The sequence below is a fragment of the Carassius carassius genome, chromosome 2 (assembly GCF_963082965.1).
Source record: "Carassius carassius chromosome 2, fCarCar2.1, whole genome shotgun sequence".
Lineage (NCBI taxonomy): Eukaryota > Metazoa > Chordata > Actinopteri > Cypriniformes > Cyprinidae > Carassius > Carassius carassius.
The window spans coordinates 49,930,930-49,953,204 of record NC_081756.1 but is presented as its reverse complement, the minus strand read 5'-3'; the positions used below and the strand labels follow the sequence as shown (position 1 = coordinate 49,953,204).

At 41.9% G+C, this 22,275-nt stretch overlaps 3 protein-coding genes across 3 annotated transcripts in view; all 3 read right to left on the bottom strand.

The window, feature by feature from the left end:
* The window catches only part of LOC132111691 (caspase activity and apoptosis inhibitor 1-like), a 22,152-nt gene extending 9,895 nt beyond the window's left edge, over window positions 1-12,257 (bottom strand). The window contains exons 1-5 of the mRNA XM_059519241.1: window positions 12,100-12,257; window positions 11,748-11,900; window positions 10,822-10,906; window positions 10,652-10,700; window positions 10,509-10,573 (exon numbers count right to left, since the gene is read on the bottom strand). Coding sequence (XP_059375224.1) covers window positions 10,509-10,573; window positions 10,652-10,700; window positions 10,822-10,906; window positions 11,748-11,900; window positions 12,100-12,207 — 460 coding nt within the window. The 5' untranslated portion in view covers window positions 12,208-12,257. The remainder of the gene's footprint in view (window positions 1-10,508; window positions 10,574-10,651; window positions 10,701-10,821; window positions 10,907-11,747; window positions 11,901-12,099) is intronic.
* A 3,771-nt stretch (window positions 12,258-16,028) lies between these two features.
* On the bottom strand, window positions 16,029-16,497 carry LOC132112044 (histone H2B-like). The gene has a single exon (XM_059519639.1). It carries the CDS (start codon window positions 16,463-16,465, stop codon window positions 16,091-16,093), a length of 375 nt encoding a protein of 124 aa, XP_059375622.1. The 5' UTR covers window positions 16,466-16,497; the 3' UTR covers window positions 16,029-16,090.
* Window positions 16,498-17,777: 1,280 nt separating this feature from the next.
* On the bottom strand, window positions 17,778-18,343 carry LOC132112152 (histone H4). Its single transcript, XM_059519736.1, has one exon. It carries the CDS (start codon window positions 18,129-18,131, stop codon window positions 17,820-17,822), a length of 312 nt encoding a protein of 103 aa, XP_059375719.1. The 5' UTR covers window positions 18,132-18,343; the 3' UTR covers window positions 17,778-17,819.
* Window positions 18,344-22,275: the final 3,932 nt, after the last annotated feature.

Below are 22,275 nucleotides of genomic sequence, written 5' to 3'. Positions count from 1 at the left end.
GGGACACACAGGCACATACGGAGCCAGAGACACACACGCAAACACAGACAGACAGAGACACACACACACACACGGAGCCAGAGACACACACGCAAACACAGACAGACAGAGACACAGAGAGACAGAGAAAGACACCCACACAGAGAAAGACGTACACACACACACAGAGAAAGACACACACACACACGCACAGAGAAAGACACACACACACACAAAGAAAGACACACACACACAGAAATACACACACGCACACACACATAAATACACACACACAGAGACAGACACAAGCACACACAGAGAGAGACAGAGACACACACAGAGACACACACACACACAGAGACACACACACTCAGAGACACACACACACAGAGACAGAGACACACACACACACACACACACACACACACACACACACAGAGACAGAGACACACACACACACAGAGAGACAGAGACACACACGCACACACAGAGAGACAGAGACACACACGCACACACAGAGAGACAGAGACACACACACACAGAGACACACACGCACACACACAGAGAGACAGAGACACACACGCTGTCGCGTTCACTATGTCACGGGTGTTCGTAATGTAACGCAGGATAATAGGTGGGAGGTTTCACTTACCTGATTGAAGCACAGACCAGTCAAATCCCAAACAGGTGTGTTAAATCCAGTAATGAATGAGCGCGGGCTATAAGCGGGAGCGAGTATTCATTTTGGCATGTTGTCTCGTCAGGAGAGATGCGCCACCGGTAAGCTGCTGTTTTTATCCATTGAGTTTGTTGTCTGTTGCGTTACTGCTGTGCTGCCGTTACATGTGCGCGGTTTGTATGATTGAAAACTGTTACTTTGGTCACGCTGATAAAACCTTGAGTGCGGTCTGATGTTTAATATTGTCGGCTCGATAGTATCCGTGGCTATATAAAAGGCAAATGTTTGAAATTGGAGCGTTTCACTGTCACACGAGTTACTTCCTGTTTGCAGTGCTGGATGGGTAATGTAGTTGATCACTTTACATTTTGTAATGGATTACTATGCTCAGCGATGCCACTTAGAACTACACTCACTGTTTTCACTTTGAGTCAACAGACTGAGAACGCTATTGGTTTAATGTGTAACATTGACATTGTATATTTGGTGTGTGTGAAGTTGTTGCATTTCTGTGTTAATATGCATGTGCTTTGTGTAGTCATTTAGTTTAAATACTAAATATATTATGATATTTATAAGATTAAATACTGACTATATTGAAATTTATATTTTACTTATATTTGTATATGTTATAATATGTAATATATATTTATATTCAGATTTTATGGTATATTATGTATGTGGCTATCAATATTGTTGTTTACATTGTAACCTCTCCATTTCTCCAGGTTTATAACCTGCTGATGTGTGTGGACTAATCAATTGTTTATGAAAAATAAATCAGGGTAAATAAAACCCCACAACGAGTTGTAACAACGTGTCCTCTCCTGACGCCCCGTTCGGTGGGGATATTCTTAAAGAACCGAACAGTTATAAACCGCGGCCTACTGCACTGGATTGAATGCAGCTAAAACAGCCACGGACTGCTTCATTAAGGAAGCTCAATCAACCCAGGATCAGCTGGCCTCTCACTTCTTTGACTGACCCCAAGTTTATCATTAATCAAACTGCCCGTTGATCAAGGATAAAGGAGCTCGTGTGCACATTGGCATTGACGTCTCTCCAGTCAACACAAAGGGAGTAACAATGGCAGACTTGGAAAAGCTTAAAAGTGTGCGATCAAGAGCACAGGCTTCATTCACCAAAAGGGCTCATACTCTCACCAAACCGGGACTCTTGGAACCGACTGAAGTCCTCAGTGAATGGAAGATTTTCAGGACAGACTTTTCTAAAGTCATAGATGCGGGACATGAGTATGCTGAAGCCCTGAGAGAGTCAACGGATGAGGAGGTCATAGAATCTGCAAACCAAATTGAGGAGAAGACAGCGGAGTGTGAGAACAGGTTCCTCGAGGTAAAGAATGCCACCCAGGAAACCTTTTGGGCCAGCTATGCAGAGGAGGTGTTTTTTAAGCAGGTCAAAACAGCTGAGTCGGCCATCACTCAGGCAGAGGAAGAGGAAGTTAACCCTCGGAAGTCAGTCAAGGACCGTAGGCTAAGAAATAGAGGTCTTGAGAGAGAGGTCATTGAACTCAGAGAAATGCTAGTAGAGTGGAAGGAGTTGGTTCCTGGTTCGAGGGCATTAGATCTCAGGACACGCCACAAGACACTAAAGAAGAGGGTCCTGGCGTTGTCTGACAAACTGGAGGAGGACGAAGCAGACCAAGTGAAGGGTAGAGAAAGAAACCTGGAAGATGAAAGCAGCGCGGTTGGTGATCCGATACGAGCTGCTCCTTTCATCTCTCTCCCTGACATGTCTGCCGATCTCCAGCTGAAGCCCAAAACGTATGCGGGGGCATTGAACATGAACACACGGCCCCTCTCACAGCAGAGCAGCCCGGAAAGGACCAAAGGAAACTTTAATCTCAAGCCTCAAATCAGCCTTGAAAGAGCACGGCTACCGACTTTCTCTGGTGACATGAGGGACTATTACCGCTGGAAGACTGAGTGGGAGGACCTACAAGAATTGGGTAACCCACAAGGTGTGGAATGTATAAAAAAGTTCCACTTATTAAATAGTCTCCACGAAAAGGTCAAGAAGGATCTCGTCCTATCTGGCTGTGGATCCGCCGACGATATGTTCAGGCTGCTGGACAGCAAATACGGGAACAAAGCAAAAATAGTCCTAATGATCACCAACGAAGTCCAGTCTCTTCCCCCTGTCAAAGGAAACAATCCAAGAAGAACCATTGAATTGATCCAGGCTGTTGAAAGAGCACTGTACAACCTCCAGATTCTTGGTGAAGAGGATGCCGTGAAGAACCGTGTTGTTGCTCAATCTCTTGAAAGCAAGCTTCCCAGTTCACTCAAGAAGGAGTGGATTATGCACAAAACTGACCCAGCAAACAGGTTCTCTCCAAAGTATCATTTTGATTGCCTCCTAGGATTCTTGAAAAGGCAAGAGGAGATTCTTGAGGAATTGGATCAGTTGGAGCCAAGCCCTGTGGACAAAGGCCCTGTGGAAAAGGGTGCTGCAGACTACCCAGATAAGAGAGGGAGGAAGGCTTTCACTAAATCCACAGCAGGTCAGAAGGACGACTATCCCTGCTGTACTGTCTGTGAAGATGACTCTCATGCTGGCAAGCTATTTGCGTGCAAGATCTTCAGGGAGCAAGATCTTTTAAGAAAAAGGGCCCATGTGAAGAAGCTAGGGTTGTGCTCCAAGTGTTTGAGGCCCCACCCCAAGGATGGTAAAGGATGCACACCCAGATACCTCTGCCCAAAAGTAGACTGTCGGAAAGGAGGGGTGTCGGACCACAATTACCTTTTGTGTCCTAAGCCACCGACTCCAAGGAAGAACAACAGCAGTGAGGAGCAGAGTACCATAAAAATTGGAGGAAAGAAACTTGGCCTAACCAACAAACAAGAAGAGTTTCTGGCAGAACTTACTCCAGAACAAAGAGAGAAATACAAGAATGCATTCTCAAACAAAATATCATCAACTGTATGTGCCAAGGCTGGAGATGGACTGCAAGAACATCCAGTGGTGATGATGCTGATGGAAGTGACGACAAACTCGGGATGCCTTATTGGCTCCCTAATCGACCTCGCATCTGATACCAATTACATCACCAATGAAACTGCTGATCGCCTTGGACTGTGCGGTGAGAACATCAGGCTTATAGTCCATGGAGTTGGGGGGATGAAGAAGACTGTCCTGACCAAACGATATTCTCTGCGGCTGAAGGTGAAGACATCCAAGGGAAAAGTGGCAGAGCATAGGATTCTCTGCTATGGCCTGGAAAACATCGCCGAGGTGACTCAATTAGTCACTGCCGAGCAACTGCAGAAGTTTTTCCCAAATGTACCCAGAGACGAACTGGTCCGTCCCACAAAGATTGACCTTCTTATCAGTCATCGGGAAGGTCGTCTTGTTCCCCAGCCAATCAGGATTGTGGAAGACCTCGTTCTCTGGGATGGTCCGCTAGGAAAGACCGTTGGGGGAACCCATCCCGATCTCATTGAGACAGTTGACATGGCCGTGTACTGCTCCGAAACTCACCTTGCAAGAACCATGAGATCAGCCTCGATGGCGTATAAAGAGACCATCATACCTCGGGAAGAGGAAGGAAACGCGCTTATCCGGAGCACAGCAACCGCCAACAAAGAGGTCTTCGAGTGGTTCAGGTGGGACAGTATCGGAGCTGCGTGCAGTCCTCAATGTGGCGGCTGCAAGTGTGGTAGGTGCCCCCCTGGAGGAAAAGAAATGACCCTTAAGGAAGAGCGGGACCTGGAAAAGATAAAAGAATGCCTAACATACGTGCTGGCGGACAAACACAGCAACTCTCCCCACTGGGACACAGCTTATCCCTGGAAGACAGACCTCACAGCACTGCCAAACAATCGGCAGGCAGTGGAGGCGACCTTCAGAAATACTGAGAAACGTCTGGAGAAAGAACCTGTGTGGAAGGCTGCATACAAAGAACAAATACATGAAATGGTTTCAAGAGGGGCTGCTGCAAAACTCACAAGGGAGGAAATTAACAACTGGGAAGGACCTAAATGGTACATCAGCCATCTGGTTGCACCGAACCCTCATTCCTCCTCAACCCCTGTGAGAATTGTGTGGAATAGTAGCCAAGAGTTCCGAGGCATAAGTCTAAATGATCTCCTTCACAAGGGTCCTGATGTACTCAATCCCATCAGAGGTGTCCTTCTGAGGTTCAGGAGTGGACTCCATGCAGCACTGGGTGATGTAAAAAAGATGTATAACTCAGTGTGGCTGAAAGATGATGAAGTTCACCTCCACCGCTTTCTCTGGAGAGACAACCCTGAGGACAACATTGAGGAGTTTGCAGTCGTCAGAGTAAATATCGGCGATAAACCCGCAGGATGTATTGCCCAAGTTGCAATGAAAGAGACAGCCAACCTTCCTCAGTTTGCTGATATGATTGAAGAACGGCGAGCTCTGACTGAGGACAGCTATGTGGATGACATCCTGACCTCACACGATGACCTCAAGACACTGGAGAGGATCACCAAAGGGGTGGAGGAGATTTTGAGAGCGGGAGGCTTCTTCCTGAAACCATGGGTTCTGTCATGCCAAAGTGGGAGGAGTGGAGTCCCTTCTGAAACAACTGTACCCACGACCCTGGTACTGCCCAACCAAATGCATGATGGGGAGAACAAAGCGCTTGGGGTCGGTTACGAACCTGAGACAGACAAGCTCCGTTTGCTGACTTCTATCAACTTCTCTAAGAAAAGAGGGAAAATGAGGACAGGATTTAATCTGAGTATGGAGGATGTCAGGGAAGGAACACCAAATCCCCTTACCCGACGCATACTTCTTAGCCAGATTGCCGCATTATACGACCCGGTTGGTCTTGCCTCACCAGCCAAACAGAAGGGAGTGATGTTGGTACGAAAATCATTCCAGGAAGCTGGCAAGGACAACCCATCTAAAGACACATGGGATGCCCCTCTCTCACTAAAACTTAGAGAAGCCGCAATAACGCTCTTTGAAGAATTTGTGAGGCTTGGCCAGGTAAGGTTTGAGAGAAGCCTCACGCCTCCTGGAGCCATAGGCCCACCGACAGGGATCACGTTCTCAGATGGAAGCGAATCCTCCTATGGAGCCGTACTCTACCTGCGGTGGGAAATCCGAGACAAGGTGGTAATGAAGTTGGTGGAATCCAAGGCTAAACTCACCCCTCTCGACCAAAAGGGAGATGTGATCAAAGCAGAACTCTGTGGCGCGGTCTTCGCTACCCGCCTAAAAAAGTATTTTGAGAAGCACTGCCACATTAAAGTCAAGCAATGGATCCACTTTGTGGACAGCCAAACAATCCTGGCAGCCATCCAAAAGGACAGCTACGGCTTCCAGACCTTTTTCGCAAATCGAATCGGTGAGATTCAGAAAGCCGGACATGTGGAAGATTGGAGGTGGATTGAAGGCAGACAAAACATTGCTGACATTCTTACCAGAGGTGCAACTCCGGAGGAACTTAATGAAGGGTCAGAATGGCAGCAAGCCCCTGAGTTTCTGAAATGGCCTAAGACCGACTGGCCTATGAAGATGGCCAGTGAGATTACACCCTCTGCTGCTGAAGATGTGGGAAAACTTCAGCGGAAAGCCTTCTCAGCTGTGATTACCAGGGCCCAGTCAAAAGAAAGAACTGACCTTAACGGGCCTGACATCAAGGCGGACCTCAGACATGGGGTCAACGGTAGATCAACATCACCAGCTGTCCCGGGTGCAACATCAGTGGCAGGCAGACAGAGAAGGCCCTGGGCGATTGGTTTGGTACGTCTTGTGGAACCTCAACGCTTCAGTTCTCTGTCTAAGCTGTGTGGTTCCATAGCCTGGACTCGAAGGGCTGCGGAAACCTGGCTGAGAAAATGCCAGGCACCTGACTCATCAAAGTGGGAGGCAAACTGTTCTATCCTGTCAACTGAGGAGAGAGCGCAAGCTTTCCAAGACCTGGTCCTCGCAGCCCAAGATGGCAGTCAGTTCCTGGACTCAACACTGAACCGCTTGGTGGTCCACAGAGACGAGAGCACAGGAATCCTTCTCTGTGGAGGACGAATCCAGTCCTGGAAAGAAGATGGAACAGCTGTTTCTTTAATTCCATTTCGTTCATGGCTCGCAACACTACTGTCAAGAGAAGCTCATGACGAGAACCATGAAGGTGTTGCTGCCACGCTTCTGCGCACCAGGAGGAAGGCATGGATTGTGCAAGGTCGGAGGATAGTAAAGAAAGTTGCAAACAACTGTATTACATGTCGCAAACTGAAAGGGAAGATGTGCCAGCAGATGATGAGTGATCTGCCGCCAGAACGCTCACAGCGTGCTAACCCATTTGAGTATACCACACTAGACCTCTTTGGCCCCTTTGAAATCAAGGATGCTGTCAAGAAAAGAACAGGAAAAAAAGTTTGGGGCATAGTATTCTGTTGCATGGCATCAAGGGCAGTCCATGTGGACCTCGTTGACGACCAATCATCGGAAAGCTTTCTCCAAACTTACTCTCGCTTTGTAGCATTGAGAGGCAATCCCAGAAAATTGTGGTCAGATAGGGGAACCAATTTCATTGGAGCTAAACCTGCCCTACAAGACTTGCATAGGTACTTAGCTACCTTACGGGAAGCATCCATAGAAGACAAAGCCGCCAAGAATGGGACAGTGTGGGCATGGAACTTTCATCCGGCTGACGCACCTCATCGCAACGGGTCTGCGGAAGCTGCAGTTAAGCTCATAAAAAGGGCTCTCACTAGCCTCGGAGGGACAACAAGCTCACTCACCTGGGGTGAGCTCCAAACCCTCTTCTACCAGGCAGCCAACCTCACCAATGAAAGGCCGATTGACGCCAGGGCACAAGAACAAGAAGACTCTATAGAGTATTTGACCCCCAATACTCTGCTTCTCGGGAGGACCAGGCAAGGGGGAGATACAGGAGGAATTGACTTGTGCACCCATCCCTGGCGCCGTCTCAGATCCATCCAGATTGGTGTGGATATGTTCTGGAAAAAGTGGAGTGAACTGGCCGGACCTAACTTATTCATTCGGCCAAAGTGGCACCAGACCCAAAGAAATGTAGCGATAGGTGACATTGTTTGGATTGCTGATCAGAACGCACTGCGAGGGCAATTCCGGCTCGGACGGATCCAGGCCGTGTACCCTGACAAAAAAGGACTTGTGAGAGACGCGGACGTTAAGACGTGTGCAGGCCCCCCTGCCTCCCTAATAGTTGGGCAACTGAAGAGGAATACTCAGCAGCTGACGTCAGTCATCCTACGGCGAGACGTGAGGAGACTGGTAGTCCTCATCCCTGTGGAAGACCAGTGACTCCTAGACCTCGTCTCTTCGGCCACCAATTCTCCAGGCGCTGCCTAAACACCCAAACCCCCAATTCTGAAGGCATTACCTCAGGATACCTCTCTCTCTCTCTCTCTCTCTCTCTCTCTCTCTCTCTCTCTTTCTCTCTTTCTCTCTCACTGGTTGGTATGCTTCTATGCTGCCTTCACCACCACTTGCACCACCATTCACGAAGAATGAAGAGTACATACCCCATATGACCAAACCTGGCAGAACACCACACATCTGTCAGGGGAGGTGCTTGAACAATGACAATGGTGTCCTATTCTTCACAAAAAAAAAAAAAAAAAAAAAAAAAAAAATTGTGTGTATTATGTGGTGTAATGCTTTGCCTGTGACCGCCTTAAATCACATGATCAGTCAGTCAAGTGGGAGGTGTCGCGTTCACTATGTCACGGGTGTTCGTAATGTAACGCAGGATAATAGGTGGGAGGTTTCACTTACCTGATTGAAGCACAGACCAGTCAAATCCCAAACAGGTGTGTTAAATCCAGTAATGAATGAGCGCGGGCTATAAGCGGGAGCGAGTATTCATTTTGGCATGTTGTCTCGTCAGGAGAGATGCGCCACCGGTAAGCTGCTGTTTTTATCCATTGAGTTTGTTGTCTGTTGCGTTACTGCTGTGCTGCCGTTACATGTGCGCGGTTTGTATGATTGAAAACTGTTACTTTGGTCACGCTGATAAAACCTTGAGTGCGGTCTGATGTTTAATATTGTCGGCTCGATAGTATCCGTGGCTATATAAAAGGCAAATGTTTGAAATTGGAGCGTTTCACTGTCACACGAGTTACTTCCTGTTTGCAGTGCTGGATGGGTAATGTAGTTGATCACTTTACATTTTGTAATGGATTACTATGCTCAGCGATGCCACTTAGAACTACACTCACTGTTTTCACTTTGAGTCAACAGACTGAGAACGCTATTGGTTTAATGTGTAACATTGACATTGTATATTTGGTGTTTGTGAAGTTGTTGCATTTCTGTGTTAATATGCATGTGCTTTGTGTAGTCATTTAGTTTAAATACTAAGTATATTATGATATTTATAAGATTAAATACTGACTATATTGAAATTTATATTTTACTTATATTTGTATATGTTATAATATGTAATATATATTTATATTCAGATTTTATGGTATATTATGTATGTGGCTATCAATATTGTTGTTTACATTGTAACCTCTCCATTTCTCCAGGTTTATAACCTGCTGATGTGTGTGGACTAATCAATTGTTTATGAAAAATAAATCAGGGTAAATAAAACCCCACAACGAGTTGTAACAACGTGTCCTCTCCTGACGCCCCGTTCGGTGGGGATATTCTTAAAGAACCGAACACACGCACACACAGAGAGACAGAGACACACACGCACACACCGAGACAGAGACACACAACCCTACACCTAACCCTAACCCTCACAGGAAACTTTGTGCATTTTTACTTTCTCAAAAAAACTCATTCTGTATGATTTATAAGCGTTTTGAAAAATGGGGACATGGGTTATGTCCTCATAAGTCACCCTCTCCTTGTAATACCTGTGTCATACCCATGTCATTATACAGAGTTGTGTCCTGATATGACACAAAAACAAGAGCACACAGACAGACAGAGACACACACTAGGGCTGTGCAATATGGACAAAAAAAACCTATCACAATTTTTTTTTTATCAATTTTGCGATTTCGATTTTAATCACGATTTTGACACACACAGACATGCTTTAAAGTCATAAATGCATTCAGTATAAATTTGAAACATATTTCTAAAAGTAAACAAATGAGAGCTTTATCAAAAAGTTGTAACATGTCTCTAGAACAGACATAAGTCAATATAATCACTAAGTAAAGATGTCAAACAAAATATCTAGACATATGGCAAAAAATAATAAAAAAATTAAAGAAAACCTGTTCAGGGATTTATTTATTTACTGTAGCGGTGCCTCAGGTGTTTTATGTTTTGCCCAAGGTTCACACAGTGTCTGCAGTGCGTATCCAGCAAGTTATGTGTACGCGGTTCAGAAGCGCATTATTGTAAGGCGAAAAGCACATTAAAATCTTGAATCTATCCGCTCGCACGCAGATTTTCTTTGCTCTGTTAACAAAACCAGATGCGCGTGCTCAGATCATATTAAATCTTTTCGCACCTTTCTATTTATAACCTTTTCTGTTCTCTTCTTTTACTGCGTGCAGTGTGAACCTTCTGTTCCGTTAACATGGGCTCAGAAAAAAAAGGCTAGCATCACAGACAGAGTGTGTGAGCCTGGAGTCAGGCACATGCCCAGTCTGCTCTGTTCTCGTGCTCCACTTAGGCACGCTGCATCCTGATTGTTTCAGATAACATACTGCAGGAGGTCGGGCCAAGGAAAATCGTGCTATAGAGCGATTGAGAAATCGCGCACACTCAAATCGCAATTTTATTTCGATTTCGATTGATCGCACAGCCCTAACACACACACACACACAGAGAGAGAGAGAGAGACACACTCAATCTAACACTCAGAAACAATAATCCACATCTATAATGAGTTCTTTACCTTGCTTTTCTTCTGTTTCAGGATCTTCTCTCAGAGACGAAGTGGAGTCCACGTTACTGTCCTGCCTGTGAATGTCAATCAGTACGTTATCAAAACTTCAATATTATGTTTAATATTTAATATTTATGAGAGTTTTGACTCACTGGCTGTCAGCGAAGTTCTTCTCTTCAGCTGCAGCTGATAACTCTTTACCTTTACGAACAAAGACAACCATAAAGTATTCATCAAACACAACACAGAGCCAGCAGCGAGAAGAACGAGCAGCTTTGGATCTGTGTGTTCAGATGAAAGTGGAGCTGAATTAGAGGTTTACCCTCCAGAATCTCCAGCAGATGAACGTCAGAGAGCTGCTGCAGCTGATCCCAGCACAGTTTCTTGATCTCACTGAACGAAGAGTCCTGCGGGAAACAACAGCCGTTCATGAGCTTTCACTCACAGAAGGGTTCGGGACTCTGTGTTCACATAATGAGCTCTGCTGGACATCAAGAGTCACATTCTCACTCTGAAACCTAACAAACGTCTCCACTGTCACTTTCTGTTGAAACAATCTGGTGAATTTAATTGTGTAAATCTTCTACTTGTCTGCTGCTTTGTGTGTACTGTGCATTAGTTACTGGGAAATGAGTGAAAGTGAAGGAAAGATCATCAATATTTCCCTTCCCTTTTTCAAAGAAAACTTGAATCTTTAATTATCAGTACAAACTCATGTTTAGGAGAACGACACAAGCGGACTCCATAAACTGATGTATAACTGATAACATATACCATGATTAGTGTTTCTTTGGTTGGACTTCCACATTAATATGAGAAATAATACAGAATAGAAGATATAATATCTCACGGCCAGTCTAACATACAATCAGTTATTGTGAGCGGTCAAAAGAAGAGTACAAAGAAGTCTGAATGATCTGCTTTTGAAGAAGCGTCTGGTTCCAGAGACATCAACATACAGCCTCAAATATTTCCGAGAACCAGAGATACTCTGAACATCACAGAGCAGGCGTTTAACTCCAACACCAGCAGACAGAATTAGACTCCTCTTTAATTCAAATGAATGCATGGAGCAAGTGAAAGTAGTTTTTCAGAAGCTTGTGTTCAGTTCCAGACACTATCTGCACTTCTGCTGCTGACACTGAGATGAACAGGATACTTATGACAGATAATGATAGTCCTCCTTACATACCACATAAATCATCTCCCAAGAACAATGTGGGTGACTTAGGATCAAAATAAAGGCACCTTGAGTTGATCCGGGAGCATCTTCAAGAGTTTTTTCTCTCCCAGCACATGAAAACACTGCTCCAGCATCTCCTCGCGGTCCTGCATGTAGGAGCTGATGGGTCTGAAGATCTTGTTCAGGTCCAGTCCTCCCTCCTCCAGATCACTGGGCTCCTTTCAGACACAGACAGACACACACACACACACACACACACACACACACACACACACTTATAGCTGTGGGAGATTTCGCTGAGAGTGGTGATTATTAGAAGTCAAGAAAACTCCAGCTGCATCTTCGTTCATCAGCGGGTTTTGATTTGTTACTATTGTAATCTACGGAGTCATAAACGCGTCTCTCCGTGTCTCTCACCTCGGTGCTGGATCCAGTGTTGTTCCTCTTCATCTCTCCATCACTCTGCTCTCGGTCACAGTGTCCTCGTTTCTTTTCTTTACCTCTTTTCTTTCCCTCCTGCATCATTCCAATGCAGCAGCGCCGTCGCACCTCAATGACGTCAAACAACACCCTGTCCAATCAGAGAAGTCGAGACAACGCGGCTTGATTTATTTTCTTCCACTTTTATAGATAAAAATATAATTAAATAAACAACTAATAATACTAATAATTAAATGTGTGTACTTACACTTACAGGAATGTAAGTGTCTAAATCATATGCACAGTTTCATTGAATGATAAATGTGTTTAAACAATGCGGATGAATCGAATGTGAGGATGTAGTATCGTGGAGTAACCACAAGGTGTCGTTGTTGTGTTATAAGTGTTGTGTTCTTACCATGAAGTTTGTGTAACGGAATCCTTGATAGAGACGGCCTGCGATGCCGATGCCTGTGCAGTCTCTGAAGATAGAAGTAAAGATTGACTTCAACTCATTTATGTAGTAGACTACTCTTTGTGAAGATACTACAATGAAGGAAACTGTTAAAATAACCACAGCATTAACAACGACCTTGAAATAAGAGCGTGTGGTTTATCTGATAATCAGATGCGATCTGGCGCTTTTTCTCTCAGAATCATTCGCTGATGGAGATAAAAAGATAAATAGCTACTATAGCATTTTATCTTGTGAAAATGAGATAAAGAAGCTTTCACACTGAAAGAGAAGTGATCTCGCTTTCATAGACGTGCAAGGCTTTATCTGCAGCTAAACTGAATAAAAGCAGAATGAACTGATGAAACGCTAAAAAAAACAAAAAAAAAACACACACAAAACATGTTTATGAATGATGCAGTGCTAATTGACATATAATTTATTACAGTACAAATTATGTTTTCTACCTTATTCTGTGCAGAAAATTTAAATATTTGCTAATTAGCATATATAAAACAATCATACAATTGCCATTAGGAGAAAAAAATATCGATTACAAATGATTGATTATTGTCCTGCAGTGTATTTGATTTCTTACAGCAAATTAAAAACAATAATACAGAAGAGAATTCCTTGTAAAAAAAATAAAAATAGTAATAATAATTATGATAATACCTATATACATAAAATGATTGTATTTGACATTTCTGTCACTGAAATGATGGCTATGCCCCTGGTTTGACAAAATGTTAGCTTATACATAATACTTATAAAGCTCTTTTTTAAATCTTGGCTTACATACAGTTTTAGTATGCCATGTCATGTCATAGCATCATTAAACGAGCATCTAACAATGGAAAAAAGGTTTTTATGGTTCTCTAACCATAAAGGCTGCTGTGTAATTTGCCCCCTGAGTAAGCATTTAAATGATTTAGGGGAATAATTTTAATAATCCTGTGAATACACTTATAGAGTTCATAATTTAATCGTTATAAATCAAATCGAATCAGATTCAATTGTGAATCGAATCAAATTGAATTGTTCTAAATTTGTAAACACTGTTCATGAATCAAAAACCTATGAATCGTGAATCGAATCGCTTATGGTAGATAAATAACTTACCACTATATCTGAGTAGCCTTGCAATAAAGGAAATAAAAGTTTTGTAAGTTTGCTCATATTAAATAATTATAATAAAATTATCCAGCTGATGAAATTATGATATTATTTTTATTATGTAAATGAAAAACAACACACATAAACACACAAATGGCTGATTCTCACTGTTAGAGTGTATTTCATCAGAAATAAGTTTGCGTTGCATAGCCTGAGTACATTATCCCCAATTTACTCTTAACTGTGTAGCATCAACACCCAAAACAAAATCTAATTTAATATTTATTACATAATTTACGCACACCAAATCAGAATATTGTCGCATTCGAATTATAAACAAATATTTGAGCATATAATGTGTAAAGAATGTAGATGATGCATGTGCTTAGTAATCTAGTGTATTTTACCCAATAACACAATGCTAAATATTGCTATTTTAACAACCCTATCAATGAACAACATCACAACAGCCTCACATTCCTCCTTAAAGAACAAGTGCAATGTCAAAATGGATTAACTTTTCGTTCGTTACCAGAATGTGTGAGGTTTTAATATTTTCACCAAATGGTAAGAGTGTCAGGATGAATTAGCTTTTCTTTCCATTTGGCTTTGAATAGACTGATCTTGACAGCCCGTACCCAACTATTCAGTTGACCGACCGAGACTGGAAAATGGCCTTTGCAAGAAGAGCTCCAAACGTTCTGGAAGTGGACCACATAAAGGTGTTTCACAACTCAGAAATCGACGGAGGAATCCTCTCAGCCTTCTGCACATACTTCATGTTCAGTCTTGCATATCCAAGACATCTGAAGAACACTCTGATGTTCCTCCAAAGGTACATTGCCAAAATAGTTGTGGATGGTGACCAGCCTCTGCCAATAACTGTCACTAGGCAAATAAATCTCCTATACTGACTCCACCATGCCTCGTCCATACCAGTGCTCCAGATGCTCCAGGAGGACATTCACCTTGATGAAACGAATTCAGCACATACGACTCGTTCATGCCCATGAAGCCAATTTCACGATTACATGTGGACTTAACAACTGGCAGTCAACATTTACAAAATATGAGTCTTTTAGGCGACATGTATATCGAAAACACACAGAACGTGTTTTACGTGCTGACAATGATGATGGAAATACTGAGGAAGTCGATGAAGGTTTTGATCAGCCTAGGACACACACGGTCACTGAAAATCCTCCATGTATGGATGAGCTGTTAAATAATTTCAAAGGAAATCTTTTCAAGTTCGTTCTGAAATGTAGAGAGAAAAATCACCTACCATTGTCAGTTCAAAAAGAAATTGATGTTCATTTCTTACTGTGTTTTTTTAAGGAGAACTATGATGCTTTTATAGCTTACCACCAGCAGAAAAGTGGTTTTGACATGTCACAAAGACCAGAACTGAAAAGGGTTATACAGTCTAATGATTTTTTTGATGAGGCCTCAAAAGCTCTTGGATCTCCATACATGATAAAAGGCCATTGTAAATCCAAGCTTAACATGACAGAACCGGTCCATTTTTAGTTAAGGGACTCTGTAGGACACTCAGCGGGCTCCTATTCATATGCACCCATTGATAAAGTGCTAAAAAAGTACTGTTCTCATGAGGATATTTGGGATCAAATTCTGACTGAGAATAATCCAGAGACAGTGATTTTTTTAACAGATTACGGTGATCGAGAAACTTAAAACACACGTGTTTTAAAGCTCACCCAACTGCACTGCGGCTCCATTATCATGAAGATGAATTCAAAGTAGTTAACCCATTGGGGTCAAAAAGAACCAAGAACCAGCTATGCGCGTTCTATTAGACTGTAGGCAATTTGGACAAGTAAATATCGCAGCAGAGACGTATTCGTTTAGCGTTGTTGGTGCGTTATTCATATGTTAAACACTGTGGTTTGGAGGTCATCTTAAAACCTTTGCTAAATTATAAAAAAAAAAAAAACCTTTGCTAAATTATTAAAAAAAAAAAAAAAAAAAAAACCTGTCAACTGATGGTTTTACAGTAACTGTTGATGAAGCGGAACACACATTTCATGCTGGTCTTGCAACAATCTTGTGATAACCTGTCAGCTCACATGGTGGATTTACCATGACATTTAACTCGGGCAGAATTTGTCGTTATTGCATGGCTTCTTGTGGACATATAAAACACGTTTCAGGAACATAAATGATGCTCACTGCTCCGGAAGTTTGTTCACTTCGACGGGTTTCATTTTACGTTAAATCGTTAGTTCTTCTAAATAAAATTCCGCGGTTTCTACTGCATTAGACGTTCACATTTTCATTTTGATTCTCGTAGTTTAATTTGTTAGCTAAGTGTTGCACAGAAAAATAGCACTCACTCTTTTTGAAGATAAAATGGGTGGCTCTTAAAAGAGCCTTTGTGTGTTGAGCTGCAGCGGAGCTCTACTTGGAGCTGGTGTACTTGGTGACGGCCTTGGTGCCCTCAGACACGGCGTGTTTGGCCAGCTCCCCGGGCAGCAGCAGACGCACGGCGGTCTGGATCTCTCGGGAAGTGATGGTGGAGCGCTTGTTGTAGTGAGCGAGACGAGACGACTCACCGGCGATGCGCTCGAAGATGTCGTTGACGAAAGAGTTCATGATGCCCATCGCCTTCGAAGAGATCCCGGTGTCAGGATGAACCTGCTTCAGCACTTTGTACACGTAGATGGCGTAGCTCTCCTTCCTGGACTTTCTGCGCTTCTTTCCTCCTTTCGCGACGCTCTTAGTGACGGCCTTCTTGGAGCCTTTCTTCGGCGCGGACTTTGCTGGTTCAGGCATGATGCTGCTGGAGATCAAAACCTCACGAGACAATGATGAGAAAGAGCGGGACAGAGGCATTTATTGACTGACCTATGCTAATTACCAGAGAGAGGGGGAAGCTTCTGATGGCGTATTTTAGTTGGACAAACCCGTAAAGTCGTGTTTAATTGGACAACTCGAAGAATAACGGCTGGAACGAGGGCCAATCACATGCGGCTATATTTTAACTCCGCCCACAGCTCAAGTTTGACCGACTAGAGGAAACCGACATAGTTTCTTTTATTTCAATTCCCGCTCTTTTTCTTCGTTTTATTCTATTCAATGAAATCGTTTTATTCTATTCAATGAATTGAGTCTAAAACATTACACAGATTCAATATCAAACGATATAATGATTAAAACCTCTAATAAACCAAAGAGAATTAGGAAAAAAATCAAACATTTACATTTAGTAATGCTTTTATCCAAAGCGACTTACAAACAACAAAAGAGCAATGATATATATAAGTGCTATAACAAGTCTGTTAGCTTAAACACAGTACAGATAACAAGGGCTTTTGAATAATTTAAAAAGAAACAGAATAGAAAAATAGAGCAAAGCTGGTGTTAGGTTTTTTATAATTGTATAATAAAAGAAAATAGAATACAAAAAGATTAGAAAAGTAGTTAAGATTTTTTTTTTGAGAATAGAATAGTGTAGAATAGTGAGTGTTAAAGTTAGAGGGTCAAATAAAGATGGAAGAGATGTGTTTTAAGCCGATTCTTGAAGATCGGCCCGGATTGAGTTGGGGAGGTCATTCCACCAGGAGGGAACATTTTAAAATTTAAAAGTGACTTTTCACTTGCAGAACGCAAGCTTCTAGAGGGCACATAAGTCTGAAGTAACAAATTTAGGTAAATGGATAAATTAGACAATTTATTTTGCTCTGTTGTCCTGCCAAACTCACTTTCGGGTTTAATTACATTTGGATCTAAACGTTCTTTTGATTCTGGAAGTCAATTCTGTTGAGAGAAAAAAAAAATCTAAAGTGACAAAAAAAGATGTATACGCCTCTAAAAACACATTTATTATTACGTGAGCTAAGTTTAAAAGTAAACTTCGGGCTCAGAATTAAAGAAATGCACACCTCAGAGCAGCATAAACACACAACACCCTTGCTATGTGTATTGTTTTTAAGCTAACAAACTTTTTATATCACTTATATATCATTGTTCTCTAGTTCTACTTACAATTTACCCCCGCCTAAAAAAATATTCATAGCTTTTCTTGATAGTTTCGGCATTAAACCGTTAACACAAACACTACTTCGTCTCTTTAAGTGAGAGTGTGTGTGGCTCTTAAAAGAGCCGTTGGGTTTGTGGTTGTCGTCTTTTATCCTCCGAAGCCGTACAAGGTGCGTCCCTGACGTTTGAGCGCGTACACAACGTCCATGGCGGTGACGGTCTTTCTCTTGGCGTGCTCGGTGTAGGTGACGGCGTCGCGGATCACGTTCTCCAGGAACACCTTCAGCACACCGCGGGTCTCCTCGTAGATCAGACCGGAGATGCGCTTGACTCCGCCGCGACGAGCTAGACGACGAATGGCGGGTTTGGTGATTCCCTGGATGTTATCGCGCAGCACTTTACGGTGACGCTTAGCGCCTCCTTTTCCGAGTCCTTTACCGCCTTTACCTCTTCCAGACATGATGAAGAAGTATTTTGTTTCAGTCGAGCGACGAAAACGAATAAGAGACGACTGCTGCAGGGAGGTTCTTTACATCTGCTTACAGGACCTGACTGAAACCAGCGCGCGTCCCATGACGCTCCCCTCTTCGCTGGTTAGAGCAGGAAACAATGAGGTTTAATCCAAAACCTGATCTAACGATGTCTGCCCTGTGTTTCATATTAAAATCAATGTTTTAAAGCATTTTTAAGATAATCTTCATCATGTTATGATTGTAGAAAGAATGACTTTTTATGTAGAAAATAAGGGACTTTTATCTCTTTATCAGAGTGGTTTTCGGAAAGGACGGGGAACAATGGATCCTGTGATTTGCTTGGAAACTGAAATTAGAAAAGCTCAAATAAATAAGGAGTCTGTTATGGCAGTTTTTTTAGATGTAGAAAAAGCGTATGATATGGTATGGAAAGAGGGATTATTGATTAAATTATATAAAATTGGTATTAAGGGAAGAACTTTTAATTGGATTAAAAGCTTTTTATATGAAAGATATATTCAGGTAAAAATTGGTACTTCAGTGTCCAATAAATTTAGAGTGGAAAATGGGACTCCGCAGGGTAGTGTGATAAGCCCATTGCTTTTTTCTATCATGATAAATGATGTGTTTTGTAAAATAAAGTATGATATCGGGAAGTCACTGTTTGCTGATGATGCGGCCCTTTGGAAGAATGGCAAGAGTTTAACACTAATTCAAGAGAAAATGCAGGAATCTGTAAGAGTGATTGAAGAATGGTCTTATTCATGGGGTTTTAAATTTTCAGTAGAGAAGACAAAGATGATGGTTTTTACTCGGAAGAGGGTTAAGGACGCTAGGATTTTGATGTATGGAAAACTAATTGAGCAGGTAAATAGATTTAGGTTTTTAGGGGTAATATTTGACTCCAAATTAAACTGGACAGATCATGTAAGAAAAGTAGAGGAAAAATGCAAGAAGATTTTAAATATAATGAGGTGCTTAACTGGGTCAGAGTGGGGCGCTAGCCGAAGGGCATTGAGAGATTTATATGTTGCTTTAATGAGACCTGTGATAGAATATGGAAGTGAAGTGTTTAGATCAGCGTCAAAACATCAATAAAGAAACTAGAAGTTATTCAAAATCATGCACGGAGAATCTGCTGTGGGGCTATAAGGACCTCTCCAGCTTGTGCAGTTCAAGTGGAGGTGGGTGAGTTACCTCTAAATTTACGATTCAAACAGTTGATGATGGATTATTGGGCAAACCTAAAAGGGCATAATGAAAGAAGGCACCCAACAGTAAAGTGTCTAAACCCATGTTGGGAAAGTGCAAAGGGAAAGGTAGACTGTTTTGCTTGGGCATCAGGAAAAATAGCAATTGAAATGGAGTTAGAGTAGAGAAAGTTCAGTCCTACTGTCCCTTATCCAATCACACCACCTTGGCTGTTTCCACCATTAATTGTTGACCTACATTTTCAAGAGGAAATAAAAAGACATAAAGGGGAGGGCAACTGGGCAGAGATAATGGATGACAGACTAAGGTCTGTATATAAATCTTTTATAGCAGTTTTCACAGATGGATCAAAGGATCCTAAGCGTGTTCTTACTGGGTTTGCATTCACTATTCCAGAGTTGAAGATAAGTATTAAAGAAAGAACTTCTGATCATCTAACAGTGTTTACGGTTGAGTTGTTAGCTATTTTAACGGCATTGCAGTGGATAGAACAAAATAAAATTGGCAAGGTTGTGATATGTTCAGATAGCTTATCTTCATTGATGTCTCTACAGTCTTTATCATCTTATAACAGACTTGATATTGTATATGAAATGTATGAAATTATGTTCAGACTTCAGCATATAAAAAACAGAAATCAGAATTATGTGGATTCCAGCTCATATGGGGATTGAGGGGAATGAAGCTGCAGACGCGTCGGCTAAGCAAGCTCTGAAACATGACAGAATTATGGAAGTAGCATTTAGTAAAGCTGAAAGTAAAGCAAAAATAAGGAGTAATATTATGAAGGAATGGCAGAAACAATGGGATGAAGGGAAGAAGGGACGTCATTTATACAATATTAAACAAATGGTAGGAAGAATCAAATCAATAGGTAGACATACAAGAGAACATATAATTATTTCGAGGTTGCGATTGGGGCATACTGGGTTGAATAAAACAATGCATTTATTGAAAAAAACATCCATCAGGTATGTGTGAGTGTGGAATGGAAGAAGAAACAGCAGAACATGTGATTAGCCAATGTGTCAAATATGAAAATCAAAGGATAAAATTAAGAGATGAATTAAAGAAATATGGAGGGAACACATTAAATCTAAAAAAACTATTTAAAGTTGGAGATCAGATATATAAAGGTTTGTGTGTTTTTTTTTAAAGAAACTGGTTTCATGAAAAGAATTTAAGTCCTTGGGGATTATTGTATTAATTTATTCATTGATTCCCTAATGTTATAAAGGGAGTTATTAATTTATTTTTTTTATTTATTTATTTATTTATTTATTTTTTTCTCCAGAAGTATACATTTCTGGTCCACACTCCAGCACAGTAGGGGGCGGATATGCATCTTAAACGTTAGTTGCCACCCGCCATTATAAATACAAGAAGAAGAAGAAGATCTTCATCATGTTAAGATTGCAGATTTATTTGTACTTTGTGTAGGTTTCGTCTTCAGGAGATATTTGGGCCAAACAGGTCTTGTTGAACAAACCATGGGTGCTTCTCAATTCATATTTGTGCATCCTCGTTTCCTTTCCTCGTGTCTTAGCTCCACCCTTTCAGGATGCGAGGGAAGGACGCAAGGAAAAGACGTGAGGATGGAGGACTTGAATCAAGTGAAATGATTTATCCTCGCTCCCTTCAGCGTTACTTCAAAGTGTCATCAGCTGTAATTAAAGGGATCTGCCCTTATGTTGTTAAAGTTTGTTAATTAAGACATTCATAATAAATATTAATAAAGCACGATGCCCTGTTTGAAATATATGACATGCATGGTTTATTTGAAGTGAAAAGGTAAAATATAAATAAAAATTGTTACAACAGATGTGAAGGGGGAGGAGAATTTATACGTGCGTCACGTTAAGTCGATAAAATACTTCCGCATAGGATACACCTGTGTATCCTCGATCATCTCTCCTCATGAAGCCTCCTCCCTCCTCGATCCTCGTGGTGCAATTAGAGAATTGAGATGTTCTTCAAGATGGCTGTGTTCGATCGGTTTCCGGGTTGTTGGTGGTAGAGCGAACTTCCGGTAGAGGGCTGGAGACGCGGCCTCGGGAGCATTTTGAACACGAGCAGAAACATTGCTGAAGAGGAAAGTTTTTGTTTTGTTTTCTCTTAGTTGCTTCAAAGTTTATTTTGGTTGTTTGTGTGCGGGTTCATGGCATAATCTGATTTGTGACTGGATCAGAATGGCAAATTATAGTGGATTTTCAGAGGATGAAGATATGCAGATGGGTTGGGAAAAGAGTACGAGTAGGAAAGGAGGAGGGAAAAAAGAGTATAGAAATAGTCAGATGACAAGTAAGAGAACATTAGAAGAGGATGAAGAAATTCAAGAAGTAAGGAAAAAGGTAATGATGGAAGAGTTTAAGATCATTATTAAATTTAAAGAGGGGAATGAAATTACATCAGTTGGCCTGATCACTCTTACAAATGGATTGAAAAAAGCGATTGGGGAAATAGAAATGGCGAAAGTGTTGCGTGATGGAAGTCTATTGGTGAAATGCAAAAATGCTGAGCAGAAAAATAAAACTATGAAACTGCAATCAGTATGTAAAAAAGAAATAGTGGAGAAAAAAATAATTGGTGAGAAGAGAGGAACTAAGGGAGTGATAACAGGAATTCCCATTGAAGAGAATTTGGAAGAACTAAGGAAAGTGATTAAAGGAGGAGTGATCACAGAAATCACTCGAATGCAGGCTTTCAGGAATGGAGGAAAAACTGATAGCGAGTCCGTACTGCTACAGTTTAAAGATGAGGTGCTTCCTATGAAAGTGATGGTAGGATACATGAGCTTTAACGTCAGAGAATATGTACCTCCTCCGTTAAGATGTTACAAATGTCAGCGGTATGGGCATACTGCAAATGTATGTAAAGGGAAACAGAGATGTGGTAGATGTGGAGGAGAACATGCATATG

Excerpts from the sequence above, each read along its gene's own strand:
- LOC132112152 (XM_059519736.1), bottom strand. The coding sequence starts at position 18,131 with ATGTCTGGAAGAGGTAAAGGCGGTAAAGGACTCGGAAAAGGAGGCGCT.
- LOC132112044 (XM_059519639.1), bottom strand. The coding sequence starts at position 16,465 with ATGCCTGAACCAGCAAAGTCCGCGCCGAAGAAAGGCTCCAAGAAGGCC.